The 22,090-nt window shown below is 42.0% G+C and overlaps 3 protein-coding genes and 1 long non-coding RNA gene across 5 annotated transcripts in view; 2 read left to right on the top strand and 2 right to left on the bottom strand.

Moving 5' to 3' along the window:
* Positions 1-22,090, bottom strand: part of LOC134209478 (uncharacterized) — a 355,913-nt gene that overhangs the window by 316,916 nt on the left and 16,907 nt on the right. The window lies entirely within an intron of this gene.
* LOC134209067 (uncharacterized) overlaps positions 1-22,090 on the bottom strand; it is a 43,362-nt gene that overhangs the window by 16,165 nt on the left and 5,107 nt on the right. The gene's annotated exons all lie outside the window — the stretch shown is intronic.
* Positions 10,327-21,975, top strand: LOC134214609 (uncharacterized). The gene is made up of 4 exons (XR_009979849.1): positions 10,327-10,622; positions 10,692-11,337; positions 11,713-11,894; positions 21,588-21,975. It is a non-coding gene; the product is annotated as an uncharacterized LOC134214609 (long non-coding RNA).
* Positions 13,564-14,142, top strand: LOC134218533 (sericin-2-like; the record flags this gene model as incomplete). Its single annotated transcript, XM_062697656.1, has 1 exon — positions 13,564-14,142. A coding segment is annotated over one exon (579 nt), but the record flags the coding sequence as incomplete, so codon positions are not given.

The raw sequence follows: 22,090 nt of genomic DNA, 5'->3' as shown, positions 1-22,090 counted from the left end.
TAAAGACAATAAAAAAAATCCGTTTCTCGTGAATTGATTTCGAATCAAAATATCAAAATTCGTACAGCTATTTTTAGACTGAATGTTTAACCCTTATGTGAGTGACGATTTTTCCCACCGTAAACGGGTGACGGGGTACCCGGGTACCCAACTGCCTTACAATGGGCATTTATGTGTCTGTGGGTGTTTGTATGTGTGTATGTTGGTGTGTATCGCTGTGTCTATGTATGCGCTTGTGTGTGAGTGTAGTTTCAGAGAACTGTGTGAATTCAGAGGCCACCGGGTGGTAATCTGGAAGATCCGGAACATCCGTAAAAATGGTCAATTCGTAAATTCCATCGTACAGCGACGGGATTTTTTTAGCAACATTGTCTGCTGAACCCTGAGTAGGGAATTGATGCTTTGACCCACTTCCTGCCTTTGTGTCCACTGGGTGGTACCCTGGAACATCCGGAACATCCGTAAAAATGGTCAATCCGTAAATTCCATCGTAGAGCGACGGGACTTTTTTAGAAGGTTTTTTTTTGCTGAACCCTGAGTATGGAATTGATGCTTCGACCTACATACGGACCATTGTGTCCACTGGGTGGTCCCCTGGAAGATCCGGAACATCCGTAAAAATGGTCAATTCGTAAATTCCATCGTACAGCGATGGGATTTTTTATAAATTATTTTTTGCTGAACCCTGAGTATGGAATTGATGCTTCGACCTACATACGGACCATTGTGTACACTGGGTGGTCCCCTGGAAGATCCGGAACATCCGTAAAAATGGTCAATTCGTAAATTCCATCGTAAAGCGACGGGATTTTTTTAGAACCATTTTCTGCCGAACCCTGAGTATGGAATCGATGCTTTGGCCTACATACGGACCATTGTGTCCACTGGGTGGTCCCCTGGAAGATCCGGAACATCCGTAAAAATGGTTAATCCGTAAATTCCATCGTAGAGCAACGGGACTTTTTTAGAAGGTTTTTTTTGCTGAACCCTGAGCAGTGTTGTAAAATGTCATTTGCATTTGTTTGTATAATTTTTCCGAAACTTTTTTCAGAAGTTAGCTATTGATTCTTGATATATGACGAACTTATAGCGCTTAAATGTGCCTACAACTTTGTCTAACAAGACATTGCTGTAAATATGTAATCTGAGGCGTGGGAGGCAAAATGTCATTCAAATGACATTATGTCAAATGACACGTGACATTTTGAAGAGTTTTCACTCTCCAGCCTTAGATGTTATATTTAGAGCAATGTACCCTTGAACAAAAATATAGCCCTACTCAAGCTTTATGAGTACATCTTAAATTATGATGTGAATTTTACTTCTGAAGAAAGTTATTAACAAATTAGTCAAATGACATGCAGATGACATTTTACAAGCCTGACCCTGAGTATGGAATTGATGCTTCGACCTACATACGGACCATTGTGTCTACTGGGTGGTCGCGAAAGAGCACTGGAATACTTTAAGCAGCGGATCCAGCAGCCAGGAAATGCATTTCTTCAAAAAAATCGATGGAACGCCATCCGGTCCTAGCTTATAAGAAGATTTAAGCTGCGAAGCGGCTTTCATGATTCTTTCTCTATCAACATCAACAAAACTAAGAGTTTGGTTGGCCAAGGGAACGTTAGCCACTGCTGTGGAAATCTGATCTACGGATATACTCCCGATTTCGAATACGCTGGCAAATTTGGCGGCGAACAGCTTGCAAATTTGTTGTGTTGTGCTTGCCGATTCACCATTGAAAAACATGGTAGAGGGAAGGTCGACCTCCTTGCGTTGTTCATTCACATACTTCCAAAAAGATCTAGGATTCGATTTGAACTTCCGTTGAATTCCCCTTTGATAGCGTTGAAAGAGGGAGCTACTCAAACGCTTATACTCGTAGTTAAGTTTCACATAATGACGTTTAAGTGGCAGTGTACGGAATCTAGTGAACCTTTTTAGAGCGGCTTTTTTTTATCCTTTCAGAAAGCGAAGATCTTTAGTCATCCACGGAATTCGAGAATCGCCTCGGACAATATTTTTAGGGATGTGTCTATCAATGACATATGCCAAGACGTGAGAAAGAGTTTGTGCGGCGAGGTTGACGTCCACGGGGTTTAGAATATGATTCCAGTCAACATTAGCCAGTACACTACCGATACTATCGTAGTCGGCTTTCCGAAAGTCGTATTGTACAAGGGATGAATTGGTGGTATTCTCACGAACAACATTCTCGATACTAATCAGTAATGGAGGATGATGAGGAACGTCTTTGACTAGAGCTGTTGGTGCTGAACAAATAAAGGGAGCAAAGTCGCGGCCGCTAACAAAACAGAGATCTAAAGAACGGTTGTTCTCATTCAATATGCCGTTGATTTGAGATAGGTTCACTATACTATAGCTATCTAGAAGTCTAATGACCCCAGCGTGACGTCGCTTCAGTTTGCGAATTGACCATTTTTACGGATGTTCCGGATCTTCCAGAGGACCACCCAGTGGACACTATGGTCCGCATGTGGCTCAAAGCATCAATTCCATACTCATGTTGCGGCAGAGATTGCTTCTAATAAATATCACGTCGCTTTACGATGTAATTACGAATTGACCATTTTTACGGATGTTCCGGATCTTCCAGGGGACCACCCAGTGAACAAAATGGTCCGTGTGTAGGTAAAAGCATTAATTCCATACTCATAGCTCAGCAAAAAATAATTCTAAAAAAATTCCGTCGCTGTACGATGGAATCTACGAATTGACCATTTTTACGGATGTTCCGGATCTTCCAGGGGAGCACTCAGTGGACACAATGGTCCCTATATAGGTCAAGGCATCGATTCCATACTCAGGGTTGGGCAAAACATAATTCTAAAAAAAATCCCGTCGCTGTATGATGGAATTTACGAATTGACCATTTTTACGGATGTTCCGGATCTTCCAGGGAACCACCCAGTGGACATAATGGTCCGTGTGTATGTCAAATAATTAATTCCATACTCAGGACTCGTCAGAAAATAATTATTAAAAAATCCCGTCGCTCTACGATGGAGTTTACGAATTGACCATTTTCACGGATGTTCCGGATCTTGCAGGGGACCACCCAGTGGACACAATGATCCGTATGTAGGTCCAATCATCAATTCCATACTCAGGGTTCAGTAAAAAATAATTCTAAAAAAATCCCTTCGCTGTACGATGGAATTTACGAATTGACCATTTTCACGGATGTTCCGGATCTTCCAGGGGACCACCCAGTGGACACTCTGGTCCTTATGTGGGTCGAAGCATCAATTCCTTACTCAGGGTTCAGCAAAAAATAATTCTAAAAAAGTCCCGTCACTGTACGATGGAATTTACGAATTGACCATTTTTACGGATGTTCCGGATCTTCCAGGGGACCACCCAGTGGACACAATGGTCCGTATGTAGGTCCAATCATCAATTCCATACTCAGGGTTTAGTAAAAAATAATTCTAAAAAAATCCCGTCGCTGTATGATGGAATTTACGAATTGACCATTTTTACGGATGTTCCGGATCTTCTAGGGGACCACCCAGTGGACACAATGGTCCGTATGTAGGTCGAAGCATCAATTCCATACTCAGGGTTCAGCAAAAAATAATTCTAAAAAAGTCCCTTCGCTGTACGATGGAATTTACGAACTGACCATTTTTACGGATGTTCCGGATCTTCCAGAGGACCACCCAGTGGACATAATGGTCCGTGTGTAGGTCAAATCATTAATTCCATACTCAGGACTCGTCAGAAAATAATTATTAAAAAATCCCGTCGCTCTACGATGGAATTTACGAATTGACCATTTTTACGGATGTTCCGGATCTTCCAGGGGACCACCCAGTGGACACAATGGTCCGTATGTAGGTCCAATCATCAATTCCATACTCAGGGTTCAGTAAAAAATAATTCTAAAAAAATCCCGTCGCTGTATGATGGAATTTACGAATTGACCATTTTTACGGATGTTCCGGATCTTCCAGGGGACCACCCAGTGGACACTCTGGTCCGTATGTAGGTCCAATCATCAATTCCATACTCAGGGTTCAGTAAAAAATAATTCTAAAAAAATCCCGTCGCTGTATGATGGAATTTACAAATTGACCATTTTTACGGATGTTCCGGATCTTCCAGGGGACCACCCAGTGGACACAATGGTCCGTATGTAGGTCCAATCATCAATTCCTTACTCAGGGTTCAGCAAAACATTATTCTAAAAAAGTCCCGTCACTGTACGATGGAATTTACGAATTGACCATTTTTACGGATGTTCCGGATCTTCCAGGGGACCACCCAGTGGACATAATGGTCCGTGTGTAGGTCAAATCATTAATTCCATACTCAGGACTCGTCAGAAAATAATTCTAAAAAAATCCCGTCGCTCTACGATGGAATTTACGAATTGACCATTTTTACGGATGTTCCGGATCTTCCAAGGGACCACCCAGTGGACACAATGGTCCGTATGTAGGTCCAATCATCAATTCCATACTCAGGGTTCAGTAAAAAATAATTCTAAAAAAATCCCGTCGCTGTATGATGGAATTTACGAATTGACCATTTTTACGGATGTTCCGGATCTTCCAGGGGACCACCCAGTGGTCTCAATGGTCCGTATGTAGGTCCAATCATCAATTCCTTACTCAGGGTTCAGCAAAACATTATTCTAAAAAAGTCCCGTCACTGTACGATGGAATTTACGAATTGACCATTTTTACGGATGTTCCGGATCTTCCAGGGGACCACCCAGTGGACATAATGGTCCGTGTGTAGGTCAAACCATTAATTCCATACTCAGGACTCGTCAGAAAATAATTCTAAAAAAATCCCGTCGCTGTATGATGTAATTTACGAATTGACCATTTTTACGGATGTTCCGGATCTTCCAAGGGACCACCCAGTGGACACCATGGTCCGTATGTAGGTCCAATCATCAATTCCATACTCAGGGTTCAGCAAAAAATAATTCTAAAAAAATCCCGTCGCTGTACGATGGAATTTACGAATTGACCATTTTTACGGATGTTCCGGATCTTCCAGGGGACCACCCAGTGGACACAATGGTCCGTATGTAGGTCGAAGCATCAATTCCATACTCAGGGTTCAGCAAAAAATAATTCTAAAAAAGTCCCGTCGCTGTACGATGGAATTTACGAATTGACCATTTTTACGGATGTTCCGGATCTTCCAGGGGACCACCCAGTGGACATAATGGTCCGTGTGTAGGTCAAAGCATTAATTCCATACTCAGGACTCGTCAGAAAATAATTATTAAAAAATCCCGTCGCTCTACGATAGAATTTACGAATTGACTATTTTTACGGATGCTCCAGATCTTCCAGGGAACCACCCAGTGGACACAATGGTCCGTTTCTAGGTCCAATCATCAATTCCATACTCAGGGTTCAGTAAAAAATAATTCTAAAAAAATCCCGTCGCTGTATGATGGAATTTACGAATTGACCATTTTTACGGATGTTCCGGATCTTCCAGGGGACCACCCAGTGGACACTCTGGTCCTTATGTGGGTCGAAGCATCAATTCCTTACTCAGGGTTCAGCAAAAAATTATTCTAAAAAAGGCCCGTCACTGTACGATGGAATTTACGAATTGATCATTTTTACGGATGTTCCGGATCTTCCAGGGGACCACCCAGTGGACACAATGGTCCGTATGTAGGTCGAATCATCAATTCCATACTCAGGGTTCAGTAAAAAATAATTCTAAAAAAATCCCGTCGCTGTACGATGGAATTTACGAATTGACCATTTTTACGGATGTTCCGGATCTTCCAGGTGGCCACCCGGTGGCCTCTAAAACACACACACCTCCAAAAATATGTACATGCACTTGAGGAGCCTTTGTCCCAGTGACATACGCAAAGATTCATAAAATCATACACTCATATAAATATACAGGCCCTCTGTTATATGATTGGGTACCCGGGTACCCCGTCACCCGTTTAAGGGGTATAAATAGCTTTCGACCCCTAATAAGCGCTCTAATCGCAACCTGGACCTTAAACTTTGCCCATCGCTTCGTATCAACATTCTACGAGATGTCAGAAAGTTTCATAGTATTCGAACTTATCTACAAAAAGTTATTTAACTTTCAATATCATAATGGGTACCCGGGTACCCCGTCACTCACATAAGGGTTAAAAGCAGACCAGTTCACTGGAACATCGCTTTGATAGTTCAATATACGCACCTTGAGAAGGGATCCATTTGATATATATTGCGCTGATCATACCTACTCTATTCATTGCGATTTGCAGTTTAAGTACAGTCATTATGATACAATTATGGTCAACACGCAAACATATGACACAAGAAACTTTGCGTTTACTGGGTATCGATTTGTTTTTGATTTGTGTTTTAATTTCAAAGTCTACTTTTTACTTCAATGGCAAAAGAGTTTACTGTCAAGTATTTGAACAGAATAAGATAGTTTTTTTTATCAATTATTTACTTCAAACACCACTTTTTATACATAGATATTTCATAAAGTGAACGAATTTAAGTGTTGTACGGATTTCGTTACATCACGATACTTCCCACTTAACATTGTTTTTAAATCCAGTTATGGTCCGAAGGTATATTTTTCAACTCTAGAACTGAGACATTGATGTTTAAAGCAGCCCTTACTTTGCACCGTTCAATGTGCAAAAACGATCCATAAAAAAATGAAAAACGATCCGTAAATAACATCTGAATGTTCCATACAACGCTATAATAAATCCATAAAATAGTTCGGGAAATTCCATAAAAAAATATATTATGATCCATAATCCATGGAAAATGATCCATAAAAACTATATTATGATCAAATTCAAATTTGCGCAATTTTAATTTTCCTGATGATCCATAATTTTGGTCATATGGTCCATAATTTTGATAATGTGATCCACCATGCTTTGAAAGAAGGCCAATTAAACTATAATTATTGATCCACACATGTTTTAAAATCTATGGATCATTTAGCAAAATTTATGGATCATATCAACCAAACTATGGATCATTTGAACAAAGTTATGGATCAAATGGCTAGAATTATGGATCATATCATTGAAATCATGGATCATCATCACGATAAAAATGGTGCAAATTTGAATTTTTATGGATCAAAATATAGTTTTTTATGGATCATTTTCCAAAGATTTATGGGTCTTTTGTCATACGTTCATGGGAAAATAGCAAGAATTGTATTGTTTTTTTTTTTAATCATGTTAATGGAACATATTTTCCTATTAATTGCTCAATTTTAGCTTAGTTATGGATCAAAAAATTATTCTTTATGGAATCTCCTGAAATATTTTATGGATTTCTAGTAGCATATTACGGAACATTCAGATGTTGTTTATGGATCGTTTTTCATTTTTTTATGGATCCGTACTTATTGTTTATATGCAAAAGTATGTTTTGCCGATGTTTAATTCAAGGATTTCAAACAGCATCTACACCCAGGTTTTTTTTACACGGTATGGTTTTAGTCGTTTAAGACCTTCAGCGTCAATGAAACAATGAGTTAACCCCATGAAAAAATTCACAAAAAATCAAAGAAAAATTAGATGGTATTTGAAAAGCTCTAAAAATTCTAGTTAACCGAGAAGTTAATGAACTCCAACGGCGTAAAAAAAAACCTGGGTGTATGTGCCAAAATGTGTTGTGGATGACGAAGCCTCAATTTCGAAGAAAACCCGCGTTGTGCTCCACTTTGTTATTTATTATGCTAAAAGGAACTCTCAAAGTACCAAAACAAGCCGCTTCGGATGGTAGTTCCTCTAAAAAGTTGACATTGTGAATTATTCAACAAGCACATTATGAATAATTGTATCACAACTGTGTTAAGATTGAAAATCAATGATTTTTTCATCATTTTTATTTTGAAGTTCAATACAATATCCGCCATCATGCATTTTTGTCTCAGGTACCCCCTGAGACCAGGGAAGGCTTTTCAAAAAATAAAACTGCTGTAAAAACCACATTTCTTAACCGATTCCTTGGCAACAAGTTGCCTACGATCCTAATTGATCCCAACTTTTGCTTCATACTGATAGTCCTCAGTACGGTTCCAGAATTATTGTTCCCGCAAGAAGTGCCCGAGTAGACGAAAATAGCTCAATAAAATCAAATGTTGATAACACAGCAAAATACGATATGGACATGATTGATATAAGAGATAAAAGATCAGACGACAATATCAATATTTTGCACTGAAATATTATGATGATATCAAGTTGTGCTATTTGTTATATGTGATCAATATCATGTGCCATTAGTTTGTTTCTATCCATAGCATATCTTGATATTTAAATGATATTTCGGTGCAAACTTTTAATATTGATGTCTGTTCTTTTATCTCTTATATCAATCAAGTCCGTATCATGTTTTGTTATTCTGTTCATGGCTTCTGCGCGGGTGACAATTTCCAAATTTGAGCCAAAGCAGGTAGTGGGACACCTCAAATTCCATGATTTCACAAAACAATGCTGGGAATGATATTTTGAGGGCCACTCGGGATTATTCCAGCCACAATCTTGGAGACCTCCGGAATGCCCATTTCCTAAATTGAGCCAAAACAGGCTAATAACTTGTCATCCCAGCACCAAATCGTTTCGCAACAAAGACGATATTTTCCTTTGCTGATTTTTCTATGTTGTCAACGTATTCATATATTTTTAGATCTTAAAGGACAACGTTGTGGAACGAATTTTGTCAAAAGTTACTGTTATCATAGTCATTTTCATCCAAACTTCAAACTGTGCGTGCTCAGTCCAATTACAACTAAATTAGCTAGAAACTTAGGATGATTATTAATATGGCAAATGTCATCGTTTAAGCATAAAGAAGCGAAAAAATCAAAATTTGAATACCTAACTATACTGTCTATGGATCAACGACCAAACAATCGATGCACCCCTTGTTGTGTACGAGCTCAATTGTGAATCGCTTCATAAGAAGGATGAAGGCTCCCCCAGACCTAAGCGATTTCATCGCAGCGACGGCGACAACTAGTCGCCGCGATTCTATAGCTTGGTCGCTGCAGGCAATGATATATCTATTTACGCTTCCACATCAACGTCGACAGAATCGCTGTCGCCAGGCGATAAAATCGCGTCGTGACTGTCCTGTCGCGTGTGTTTGGGGGAACCTTGAAGCCGATTGCAGCTTACCCCGACACGAAGTCAACACTATAATAGTGTTAAGTTAAATACGTTGCCTTTCGGATCAGACGGGGTCTGAAACTAAAATCTATGGAAACTTAAGGCAAGAATAAATGTTTAGATTGAATAAATGCAGTGCAGTAGTTTGTGTTGCGAATGTAATGTGTAATCTTCTATATAATAAAAATGAAATAGTCTGTGTTCGTATCCGCATAACTCTAAAACGGCTGGATGGATTTTCTTCATTCCTTCAGCAGATATGTTCGTTTGCGTTTCCGACGGGATTATATGATAGTTCTTCCTACAAAAATCATGACTAAAGTTGAGTAAATTGTGAAAAACTAAAACAAAGATTTGTATGGGAATGTCGCATGGGGCGTTTTCAACGCGCATTTTCGCCTACTATGCAGGACAACGTCTGCCGGGTCGACTAGTGAACAATAAATAAATTGTGTTGAACATTGAAGTTTTGTTGTGGACAAAACTGGAAAGAAACCTACCGAAACACCCACAGGGATAAGTAACAGAATGCCGCCAAAATCCACTAAAGCTTGTGTCTATCCCAGCTACCAGAAATCATCAACCAACCATCCAAACACAGTCTACGTCTGAAGGAAGGTAAGGACCAGCTCCCAAACAGACATGTCTCATGAATACTCGATAGAGCCTATGGAGAGTGTCACAATGTATGACGTAAAAATTGTTATCAGAGAAGCTAATACTCAGGTTGATAATTTTTTCCATATTATTGGCTTGGTAATATTGGCAGTTGTTTGATAGTACAGATGTGATTTTTTTAACGATGAATAACGAAATAGCCAATTTTCGAGATTCGAAACTAATCCAACATTAGAGAGCGATTCGAGCAAATTCAAAAATATTGTACGATCCTTTAGGGAAACTTTATAAAACCCTGTCAAAATAATCCTTATTTTTAACAAAATTAATCAACAACAACACAGCAAAAAATAATGTAATATCCACCGATGTAATCGAAGCAATGTACGAAAAAACCGATGTAACGTAGGGATTTGAATGCATATTATCATCCATTTCGATGTAATATTACATCAGCTGGATATTACACTGAAATCAAATTCACCAAATTCCATTACATTGCAACTGTGTAATATTCAAATGGTAAAATGGTGAATATTACACAGAATTATATGCAACCAGTTGATGCTATTTAATTTGTGTCATATTACACAAATTAAATGTAATATTGTGTTGGTTGATGATATAATTTTCAATCTAGCAACACTTCTCATTTTTCGTTCGCGCACTTTGAGGAACCGAAATGTGCCATTTTGTTTCTGACTGCGATTTTTGTTTGGTAGCAGATCAGAATCTAATATGTATTGATATTAAAGTCACTGTAGCGTCTTTAATTGAAAACCAAGTTGAAAACACTAAGTAGTACGTTTTTAAGTTCTTCGTGGTAATTTCTGAAAAATGGGTGAGTACTTTGTGAATTGAAAAAACATGAAAAAACTTTCTAATTTAACCTCCGTTCCATCCTGTATAGATCGACATCGTATTTGCGTCGGATCCGGTTTTACATGAATTATTCCACCCGAGAAAGAGGAATCAAGTGAACAATCCGTCAATGAGGTGAAGCGAGTGGCCACATAAACACTACCATCGGAACCAGATTCCAATGTGCCAGAGATACAAAAAAAAGTGTATTATCTATCGGTAATTGTCCCCACCAGAAGGCCAAGAAACGACCCGTTGAAAACGGCATGATTGGGATGAACGACGATAGCAAGTCAGACATGGGAGAAGAAACATTCCCGTTCAGGCGACTAAAAATTTTGAGACTACGCATAAGCCCCCGGGCAAGGATTCAGGATTGGACGATGGTAAACCGGACATGGATGGCCCAAAAACCCACTAACCTAGAAAGAAGTCGATGAAATTGTAGATGACGATGGAACACAAGAAACCGACGGCAGTAAACTGACGATAGATAGCGGATACATCCTAGGCGGCAGTAACGGTCATTGAGTTGACAATCCCGCGACAGGCTTGTTGGTACGTGACTACATTTCGTTTTCTTGGAGCTCCGTTCTATTACGAAACTAATCAAGCAATGGCATTCGATAATATCAACTTCAAGGAACACCAGCTCATCCCTGGTATGACCCACTCCGCTCTGCCAGCCTTACCACGTGAGTACCCACTTTTTGGTGGAATATTGTTGCAATTATTATTTAAGTAAACGTCGTTTAATTTAGCAACAAATTAAGGTAGCAAAAAAAATTGTTGAATGAAATCTATTGAATCCGGTTTTACAAGAGGGAATAGATTAAGTATGTATATTGGAGATTGAAAATGGGATTATTCTATTTTGTTTCTCTCTTGAGAACCGGAACTTGAGTTGAGTTTTATCATGGCTGAAAGAACTGAGATCATCCTTCAGGCTTTTGCTCGGTTGTCTTCTCATTAACTAAACTGTGTTGTTAACTAAGTTGTGTTTCCGCACGATATATTGTTAAAATGGTTGCAGTTTAATGTAAATATTTAAAATATTTCTTTAATTTTAGCATACTTCTGGATGTTTCGCTATTCAGGTGCTGTGTTGCTCGAACCGCTTCTCGTCGCAGAACAGAACCAATCAGGCTTTATAAGGTCGAGGCAAGAAGGACAACATCTTTCCGTTATCAGCATGGCACTGAACTAGCGGTTATCTTTTTACCGCTTTGCCAGAGTAACTTAAGAGCACTGGGTATGTAAGAAATATTTTCTATTATAAATATAGTTATTATTGAGCTAGCAATCTAGACCTATATAATTGAATTGGCATATTTTGTTGAATTGACTGTGTTTTTTTGTTGGCATAATCACCTTGTATTTTGTACTTTAATATTTTGGGATTCCAAAGAACTAAGAAAGTCCCCAAGAGAGAGATTTTGCAAGGAATCTTTTAAAAAAATCGTAAGGAATCCTGCGAGTGTGAAACGAATCCTTTCGGGATTGTGGTAGGAATTTTATTATAATTCCGAAAGTAATCCTTTCATAATCGTTTTGGGATTCCTAAAACGAATCGTTTTAATATTTAGAAGCAAGTCCTTATTCAATTCCGATAAAAATGCTTTTGGGATTTCGAAGGGAATCCTTTGGAATCCTTTCTGAATCGCAGACAGATTCTGTTCGGAATCCAACAAGGATGCTGTTCGAAATCTCAGAAGAACTGTTAGAAATCTCACAAGGATTCTGAACGGAATGTCAAAAGGATACCATTCAGAATCGCAAGGATTTCGTTCAAAAAATCAAGAGAAACATAGAAGTATTAAGAAAATTATTTTGAGCTTTTTAGTGGAATGTCTTCACTTGTCATAAGACGAGTTTGTACAATCCCATTGAATTCCATCACTTAATTGTATCTTGACAGATACGTATTTCGACCTCAACAGTAAGGTCAATAGTAAGACTTGAAGTCGAGTTAAGTACGAGACACTGAATACGGCCTTACTGTTGAAGTCGAAATACGTATCTGTCAAGGTACAATTAAGTGGTGGAATTCAATGGGATTGTACAAACTCGTCTTATGACAAGCATAGAAGTATTCCCTTTCAAAATATCAACAGAATCGAAGGTTCTTTGAAAATTTGAAAATTTTGGGAATTTGGCTTTCACCAGTGGATCATTTCGTTCGTAATCTAAGGAAGATTTATTTCAGAATTGTAGAAGGATTCTTTTCGGAATCAAAGTAGGATTGCGTTCGGATTCGCAGCAAGATTACATTTGGAGACCCGCAGTTTCTCCAGTTCGGAATCCCAATAGTATTCGGTTTGGAATTGCATTCTCTTACTTAGTATCTTTCTAATGTTCCAGCAATCGCTTGAACTGGAAATGTCCCTCCAGGAATTTCTTCGAAAGTCCATTCAGGAATTCCACTGGAAGTTCCTTTAAGAATTCCTCCGGCTCTAAGAATTCATCTGGTGAAGCCTCCAAAAATTTAACCGGAAGTTTCTCCAGGAATTCTTCTGGAAACTCCTCCAAGAGTTCCTCTGAAAATTTCTCCAGGAATTGCTCTGGAAATTCCTCCAAAAATTCCCCTGGATGTTCTTCCAGGAATTCCCCTGGAAGTTTCCCCGGAAGATCCTCCAGAAATTTCTTCCCGGTATTCCTCCGGAAATTCCTCCAGGTATTCCACCGAAAGTTCCTTTAGGTATTCCTCCGGAAGTTCGTCCAGACACTCATCAGGAAGTTACTGCAGGAATTCTTTCGGAAGTTCGTCCAGGAATTCCTCCGGAAATTCGCCCAGGTATTACTCCGGAATTTCGTCCAGAAATTCCTCCGGAAGTTCGTCCAGGAATTCCTCCGGAAATTCGCCCAGGTATTACTCCGGAATTTCGTCCAGAAATTCCTCCGGAAGTTCCTCCAGGAATTCCTCCGGAAGTTCCTCCAGGAATTCCTCCGGAAGTTCCTCCAGGAATTCCTCCGGAAGTTCCTCCAGGAATTCCTCCGGAAGTTCCTCCAGGAATTCCTCCGGAAGTTCCTCCAGGAATTCCTCCGGAAGTTCCTCCAGGAATTCCTCCGGAAGTTCCTCCAGGAATTCCTCCAGAAGTTCCTCCAGGAATTCCTCCGGAAGTTCCTCCAGCAATTCCTCCGCGAGTTCCTCCAGGAATTCCTCCGGAAGTTCCTCCAGGAATTCCTCCGGAAGTTCCTCCAGGAATTCCTCCGGAAGTTCCTCCAGGAATTCCTCCGGAAGTTCCTCCAGGAATTCCTCCGGAAGTTCCTCCAGGAATTCCTCCGGAAGTTCCTCCAGGAATTCCTCCGGAAGTTCATCCAGGAATTCCTCCGGAAGTTCCTCCAGGAATTCCTCCGGAAGTTCCTCCAGGAATTCCTCCGGAAGTTCCTCCAGGAATTCCTCCGGAAGTTCCTCCAGGAATTCCTCCGGAAGTTCCTCCAGGAATTCCTCCGGAAGTTCCTCCAGGAATTCCTCCGGAAGTTCCTCCAGGAATTCCTCCGGAAGTTCCTCCAGGAATTCCTCCGGAAGTTCCTCCAGGAATTCCTCCGGAAGTTCCTCCAGGAATTCCTCCGGAAGTTCCTCCAGGAATTCCTCCGGAAGTTCCTCCAGGAATTCCTCCGGAAGTTCCTCCAGGAATTCCTCCGGAAGTTCCTACAGGAATTCCTCCGGAAGTTCCTCCAGGAATTCCTCCGGAAGTTTCTCCAGGAATTCCTCCGGAAGTTCCTCCAGGAATTCCTCCGGAAGTTCCTCCAGGAATTCCTCCGGAAGTTCCTCCAGGAATTCCTCCGATAAAAATGCTTTTGGGATTTCGAAGGGAATTCTTTGGAATCTTTTCTGAATCGCAGACAGATTCTGTTCGGAATCCAACAAGGATGCTGTTCGAAATCTCAGAAGAACTGTTAGAAATCTCACAAGGATTCTGAACGGAATGTCAAAAGGATACCATTCAGAATCGCAAGGATTTCGTTCAAAAAATCAAGAGAAACATAGAAGTATTAGGAAAATTATTTTGAGCTTTTTAGTGGAATGTCTTCACTTGTCATAAGACGAGTTTGTACAATCCCATTGAATTCCATCACTTAATTGTATCTTGACAGATACGTATTTCGACCTCAACAGTAAGGCCGTCTTGACTCGACTTGAAGTCGAGTTAAGTACGAGACACTGAAGACGGCCTTACTGTTGAAGTCGAAATACGTATCTGTCAAGATACAATTAAGTGGTGGAATTCAATGGGATTGTACAAACTCGTCTTATGACAAGCATAGAAGTATTCCCTTTCAAAATATCAACAGAATCGAAGGTTCTTTGAAAATTTGAAAATTTTCGGAATTTGGCTTTCACCAGTGGATCATTCCGTTCGTAATCTAAGGAAGATTTATTTCAGAATTGTAGAAGGATTCTTTTCGGAATCAAAATAGGATTCCGTTCGGATTCGCAGCAAGATTACATTTGGAGACCCACAGTTTCTCCAGTTCGGAATCCCAATAGTATTCGGTTTGGAATTGCATTCTCTTACTTAGTATCTTTCTAATGTTCCAGCAATCGCTTGAACTGGAAATGTCCCTCCAGGAATTTCTTCGAAAGTCCATTCAGGAATTCCACTGGAAGTCCCTTTAAGAATTCCTCCGGCTCTAAGAATTCATCTGGTGAAGCCTCCAAAAATTTATCCGGAAGTTTCTCCAGGAATTCTTCTGGAAACTCCTCCAAGAGTTCCTCTGAAAATTTCTCCAGGAATTGCTCTGGAAATTCCTCCAAAAATTCCCCTGGATGTTCTTCCAGGAATTCCCCTGGAAGTTTCCCCGGAAGATCCTCCAGAAATTTCTTCCAGGTATTCCTCCGGAAATTCCTCCAGGTATTCCACCGAAAGTTCCTTCAGGTATTCCTCCGGAAGTTCGTCCAGACATTCATCAGGAAGTTACTCCAGGAATTCTTTCGGAAGTTCGTCCAGGAATTCCTCCGGAAATTCGTCCAGGTATTACTCCGGAATTTCGTCCAGAAATTCCTCCGGAAGTTCGTCCAGGAATTCCTCCGGAAATTCGCCCAGGTATTACTCCGGAATTTCGTCCAGAAATTCCTCCGGAAGTTCCTCCAGGAATTCCTCCGGAAGTTCCTCCAGGAATTCCTCCGGAAGTTCCTCCAGGAATTCCTCCGGAAGTTCCTCCAGGAATTCCTCCGGAAGTTCCTCCAGGAATTCCTCCGGAAGTTCCTCCAGGAATTCCTCCGGAAGTTCCTCCAGGAATTCCTCCGGAAGTTCCTCCAGGAATTCCTCCGGAAGTTCCTCCAGGAATTCCTTCGGAAGTTCCTCCAGGAATTCCTCCGGAAGTTCCTCCAGGAATTCCTCCGGAAGTTCCTCCAGGAATTCCTCCGGAAGTTCCTCCAGGTATTCCTCCGGAAGTTCCTCCAGGTATTCCTCCGGAAGTTCCTCCAGGTATTCCTCCGGAAGTTCCTCCAGGTATTCCTCCGGAAGTTCCTCCAGGTATTCCTCCGGAAGTTCCTCCAGGAATTCCTCCGGAAGTTCCTCCAGGAATTCCTCCGGAAGTTCCTCCAGGAATTCCTCCGGAAGTTCCTCCAGGAATTCCTCCGGAAGTTCCTCCAGGAATTCCTCCGAAAGTTCCTCCAGGAATTCCTCCGGAAGTTCCTCCAGGAATTCCTCCGGAAGTTCCTCCAGGAATTCCTCCGGAAGTTCCTCCAGGAATTCCTCCGGAAGTTCCTCCAGGAATTCCTCCGGAAGTTCCTCCAGGAATTCCTCCGGAAGTTCCTCCAGGAATTCCTCCGGAAGTTCCTCCAGGAATTCCTCCGGAAGTTCCTCCAGGAATTCCTCCGGAAGTTTCTCCAGGAATTCCTCCGGAAGTTCCTCCAGGAATTCCTCCGGAAGTTCCTCCAGGAATTCCTCCGGAAGTTCCTCCAGGAATTCCTCCGGAAGTTCCTCCAGGAATTCCTCCGGAAGTTCCTCCAGGAATTCCTCCGGAAGTTCCTCCAGGAATTCCTCCGGAAGTTCCTCCAGGAATTCCTCCGGAAGTTCCTCCAGGAATTCCTCCGGAAGTTCCTCCAGGAATTCCTCCGGAAGTTCCTCCAGGAATTCCTCCGGAAGTTCCTCCAGGAATTCCTCCGGAAGTTCCTCCAGGAATTTCTCCGGAAGTTCCTCCAGGAATTCCTCCGGAAGTTCCTCCAGGAATTCCTCCGGAAGTTCCTCCAGGAATTCCTCCGGAAGTTCCTCCAGGAATTCCTCCGGAAGTTGCTCCAGGAATTCCTCCGGAAGTTCCTCCTGGAATTCCTCCGGAAGTTCCTCCTGGAATTCCTCCGGAAGTTCCTCCAGGAATTCCTCCGGAAGTTCCTCCAGGAATTCCTCCGGAAGTTCCTCCAGGAATTCCTCCGGAAGTTCCTCCAGGAATTCCTCCGGAAGTTCCTCCAGGAATTCCTCCGGAAGTTCCTCCAGGAATTCCTCCGGAAGTTCCTCCAGGAATTCCTCCGGAAGTTCCTCCAGGAATTCCTCCGGAAGTTCCTCCAGGAATTCCTCCGGAAGTTCCTCCAGGAATTCCTCCGGAAGTTTCCCCAAGAATTCCTTCGAAAGTTCCTCCAGGTATTCCTCCGGAAGTTCCTCCAGGAATTCCTCCGGAAGTTTCTCCAAGAATTCCTCCGGAAGTTCCTCCAGGAATTCCTCCGGAAGTTCCTCCAGGAATTCCTCCGCAAGTTCCTCCGGAAGTTCCTCCAAGAATTCCTTCGAAAGTTCCTACAGGTATTCCTCCGGAAGTTCCTCCAGGAATTCCTCCGGAAGTTCCTCCAGGAATTCCTCCGGAAGTTCCTCCAGGAATTCCTCCGGAAGTTTCTCCAGGAATTCCTCCGGAAGTTCCTCCAGGAATTCCTCCGGAAGTTCCTCCAGGAATTCCTCCGGAAGTTCCTCCAGGAATTCCTCCGGAAGTTCCTCCAGGAATTCCTCCGGAAGTTCCTCCAGGAATTCCTCCGGAAGTTCCTCCAGGAATTCCTCCGGAAGTTCCTCCAGGAATTCCTCCGGAAGTTCCTCCAGGAATTCCTCCGGAAGTTCCTCCAGGAATTCCTCCGGAAGTTCCTCCAGGAATTCCTCCGGAAGTTCCTCCAGGAATTCCTCCGGAAGTTCCTCCAGGAATTCCTCCGGAAGTTCCTCCAGGAATTCCTCCGGAAGTTCCTCCAGGAATTCCTCCGGAAGCTCCTCCAGGAATTCCTCCGGAAGTTCCTCCAGGAATTCCTCCGGAAGTTCCTCCAGGAATTCCTCCGGAAGTTCCTCCAGGAATTCCTCCGGAAGTTCCTCCAGGAATTTCTCCGGAAGTTCCTCCAGGAATTCCTACAGAAGTTCCTCCAGGAATTCCTACAGAGGTTCCTCCAGGAATTTCTACGGAAGTTCCTCCGGAAGTTTCTTCAAGAATTCCTCCGGAAGTTCCTCCAGGAATTCCTCCGGAAGTTCCTCCAGGAATTCCCCCGGAAGTTCCTCCAGGAATTCCTCCGAAAGTTTCTCCAGGAAATCCTCCGGAAGTTCCTCCAGGTATTTCTACGAAATTTCCTCCAAGAATCCCTCCGAAAGTTCCTCCAGGAATTCCTCCGGAAGTTTCCCCAAGAATTCCTTCGAAAGTTCCTCCAGGTATTCCTCCGGAAGTTCCTCCAAGAATTCTTCCGGAAGTTCGTCCAGAAATTCTTTTGCGGAAGTTCGTCCAGGAATTCCTCCGGAAGTTCGTCCAGGAATTCCTCCGGATGTTCGTCCAGGAATTCCTCCGGATGTTCATGCAGGAATTCCTCCGGAAGTTCGTCCAGAAATTCTTCCGGAAGTCCCAAAACGGTAGGTAAAGTACTTGTGACCAAGAATGGTCTTTTCAAAAAACGGAAGTTCCTCCAGGGGTTCCTTCGGAAGTTCCCCCAGGGAATCCTCCGGAAGTTCCTACGGGAATTACTTTTGAACTTCCTCCAGAAACTCCCCCGAAAGTTCCTTTAAAAATTCTTCCGGAAGCTCCTCCTGATACTCCTTCAAAAGTTCCTCCATGAACTTCACCTGAAAGCTTCTCCAGTAATTCATGAGGAATGTTCCTCAAGAAATTCCTTTAAAAGTTCCTACAGGAGTTCCTTCGTAAATTCCTACAGAAACTCCTCTGGAAGTTCCTTCTTCGGAATTTCCTCCAGGAATTTTTCCGAAGGCTTTTCAGGAATTCCTCCGAAAATTTCTTCAGTGATTCCTTCGGAAATTTCTCCAGGAATTCTTTCGGAAATTTCTTCTGAAATTCCTCTGGAAGTTCCCCAGGTATTCCTTCGGAAGTTCCTCCAGGGATTCTTCCGGAATTTCCGTCAGGAATTCTTCCTGAAGCTCATTCAGGAATTCTTCCAAAAGTTTCTTCAGAGAGAATACATCCGGTTCTTTCAAAAATTTCTCCAGAAGTTCCTCCAGGAATTTTCTCGAAAATTCGTCCAGAAACTTTTCCGTAAGTTCTTCCAGAACTTCTTTCAGATGTTGCTCCCGAAGTTCTTTCAGGAAGTTTTCTCCAGTCAATTATTTCAGGTGTTTCTGCGGCAGTTATTTCAGGAATTCACCAGAAGTTCCTTAAGAACTTCCTCCAGAAATGCCTCCGAATTTTTTTTTCAGGAATTCGTCCGGAAGTTACTCTACGAATTCCTCCGGAAGTTACTCCGCAAGTTCCTGAGACAATTCCTCCTAAAGTTCTTTCACGAATTCATCTGGAAGTTCCTTCAAGACTTTCTTCAAAAAATGCTCTGGGGGAATCGCTGGAGAAACTTCCGGAGCTATCTCTGGATGAAATTTCGGAAGATTCCTGGCAGAATCTTGAAATATCTTCCGGAGAAATTCCTGAAGGAACTTCGAAAAAAATCCTAGAGGAACATCCAGAGGAATTCCTGGAGGGACTTCCGTAGCAGAATTACTGAAGAAATTCCTGGTGGAACTTTCGGAGTTATTTTTGGAGCAACTTCCGGAGCTATCCCTGAATGAACTTCCGGAGGATTCTTGATGGAATTCTTGGAGGAACTTCTGGAATAATTCTTGTAAGATCTTCCGGAGAAATTCCCGGAGGAATTAAGGGAGCAACTTCCGGAGGAATTATTGGAGAACGTGCTGACGGAAGCTCCGGAGGAATTCGTGAATGAACTTTCGGAGGAATTGCCTCGGGAACTTGCGGAGAAACTTCTGGGGGAAGTCTTTAAAGAACTTTTGGTGAACTGGATGAACTTCCGGAGGAATTCATGAAGGGACTTCCTGATGAATTCCTGGAGGAAGTTCTTAAAGAACTTTTGGTGAACTGGGTGAACTTCCGGAGGAATTCATGAAGTAACTTCCGGAGGAATTTCTGGAATACGTCCTAGAAGAACTTCCGGAGGAAATCCTGAAAGAACTTCTGGAGGAATTCCTGAAAGAACTTCCTCTAGTAGAAGTAGAATTCTGGAGGAATTCTCGACAGAACTTCAGGAGCAACTCATAAAAGAACTTCTGGAGAAAATGCCGCAGGAATTCCTGTAGGAACTTCTAGCGAATCACTTGTCATAAGACGAGTTTGTACAATCCCATTTAATTCCACCACTTAATTGTACCTTGACAGATACGTATTTCGACCTCAACAGTAAGGTCGTCCTCAGTGTCTCGTACTTGACTCGAGTCAGTACGAGACACTGAGGACGATCTTACTGTTGAGGTCGAAATACGTATCTGTCAAGGTACAATTAAGTCGTGGAATTAAATGGGATTGTACAAACTCGCCTTATGACAAGTGAAGACATTCCACTTAAAAGCTCAAAATAATTTTCTTAACAATTCTAGCGAATTCCTGAAGGAACTTCTAGAGAAATCCTATAGGAACTTTCGGAGGAACTTCTGGAGGGATTCATGGAGGAGCTTCCGGGGGAATTTCTGGAGAAATTCCTGGAGAAACTTGCGGAGTAATTTCGGCAAGATCTTCCGAAGAAATTCCTGGAAGAACTTCATGAGGAATTGGTGGAGGAACTCCTGAATCAACTTTCGGAGGATCTTCCGGAAGGATCTTGTGGAGGAATTCTTGAAATAATTTCCAGAGGAACTTTAGGAGCAATTCCTGGAGGACTTCTGAAGGAATTCATGGAGGAACTTCCCGAAAATTGCTGGAGGAATTTCCAAGGGAATTGCTGTACTTCCAGAGGAATCCCTGGAGAAATTGTTATAGTTATGTTGTTATCTTTCGGGGGAATCGTTGGAAGAACTTCCGGGAGAATAGCTAAACTTCCGAAGGAATGCCTGGAGAAACTACCGGAGGAATTCCTGGAAGACCTTCAGCGGAGCTTCGGTGAAACTTTGAAGAATTTTTGCAGCATGAAATCATTTCTCGACAACCCACGCAGCCATGCCGTCGCAAACGGCTGAAAGTGATCTATCACGCCACTGCTGATTAAATTTCAATCGGCACACAGATTTATTGGAAGTTCGTTGCCATGTGACCATACGTTGCAATGATAATATGTACATACTCCTGCCATCGCATTCGTAATTCCTAGGACAGTCGTTGAATATAAATTCCCATTGTGCATTCGACGAAATTCTATTAATATATCAGGTACCATTGTTAGAGGCCGTTCAAGAAGGATTCCCTGCGGCATCCGGTGAGGATTTCCTTCGAAATTCGGTAAGGATTTCCTTCGAAATCCGATAAGGATTCTCCTCGAAATCCGAGAAGAATTCCCTTTGGAGACCGGGAAGGATTCGAACTACCGAACTACTTCATTTCGAAAGAATTTCATGTCAAAAACTTCCAGGAAATCCTTCCCGTGAAAATCCTTCTAATAGTTCCTCTAAGCATTCTGAATTCTGAGAAATCTTACATTGCGTTCTGGATGTTCCCTTGAAGCAGAACATGCTAGAACATACTATAAATTCTCTTCAATGAACCGTCTTAAAATCAATATCGCTTCTACTAGCCCAACTGAACTTTTTTTGTATTTCAGCATCTGAAGTTTGAAAGACTGTGATGTGATGTGTGCTGTGATCTGCGTGTTTCAAGTGAGAAGTTGCCCACCTGTCGCAATGCCATTTCACCGGATCGGCTTTCGTGTTTACGATTACTCGCGAACCCACGACCATCCCAGTTAATTGCTACGGATAGACCGATCAGGGCAACGAATCATGCGGGCTGATACTAGCGGCTCGTAGTAAAAACCTGTGTCTAGGCTTCCAATCGACGTGCAATTTGGTGCAATGCCACCGGTCTATGAGTGATCCGGTTACCGGCAGTGAAATCCAATCTAAGAATCTGCTGTGAACATAAAATAAATTTTCTTCCGTAACTGTGAAATAGATAATAGAAAAATAAGAATAAATAAATATTATTGCATGTGCAATGTATCAATAAAAATAAAGTCATGATTGAAACCCGAAAATACCAATGTGGAAAATCCATATATACGTCGGACGGTTGTACATCACATTATGTTACATCGCATCGTTTACG

Source organism: Armigeres subalbatus, chromosome 2 (genome assembly GCF_024139115.2).
Source record: "Armigeres subalbatus isolate Guangzhou_Male chromosome 2, GZ_Asu_2, whole genome shotgun sequence".
Lineage (NCBI taxonomy): Eukaryota > Metazoa > Arthropoda > Insecta > Diptera > Culicidae > Armigeres > Armigeres subalbatus.
Note: the sequence above shows the minus strand (reverse complement) of the source record. Positions and strands in the feature narration are given on the sequence as shown.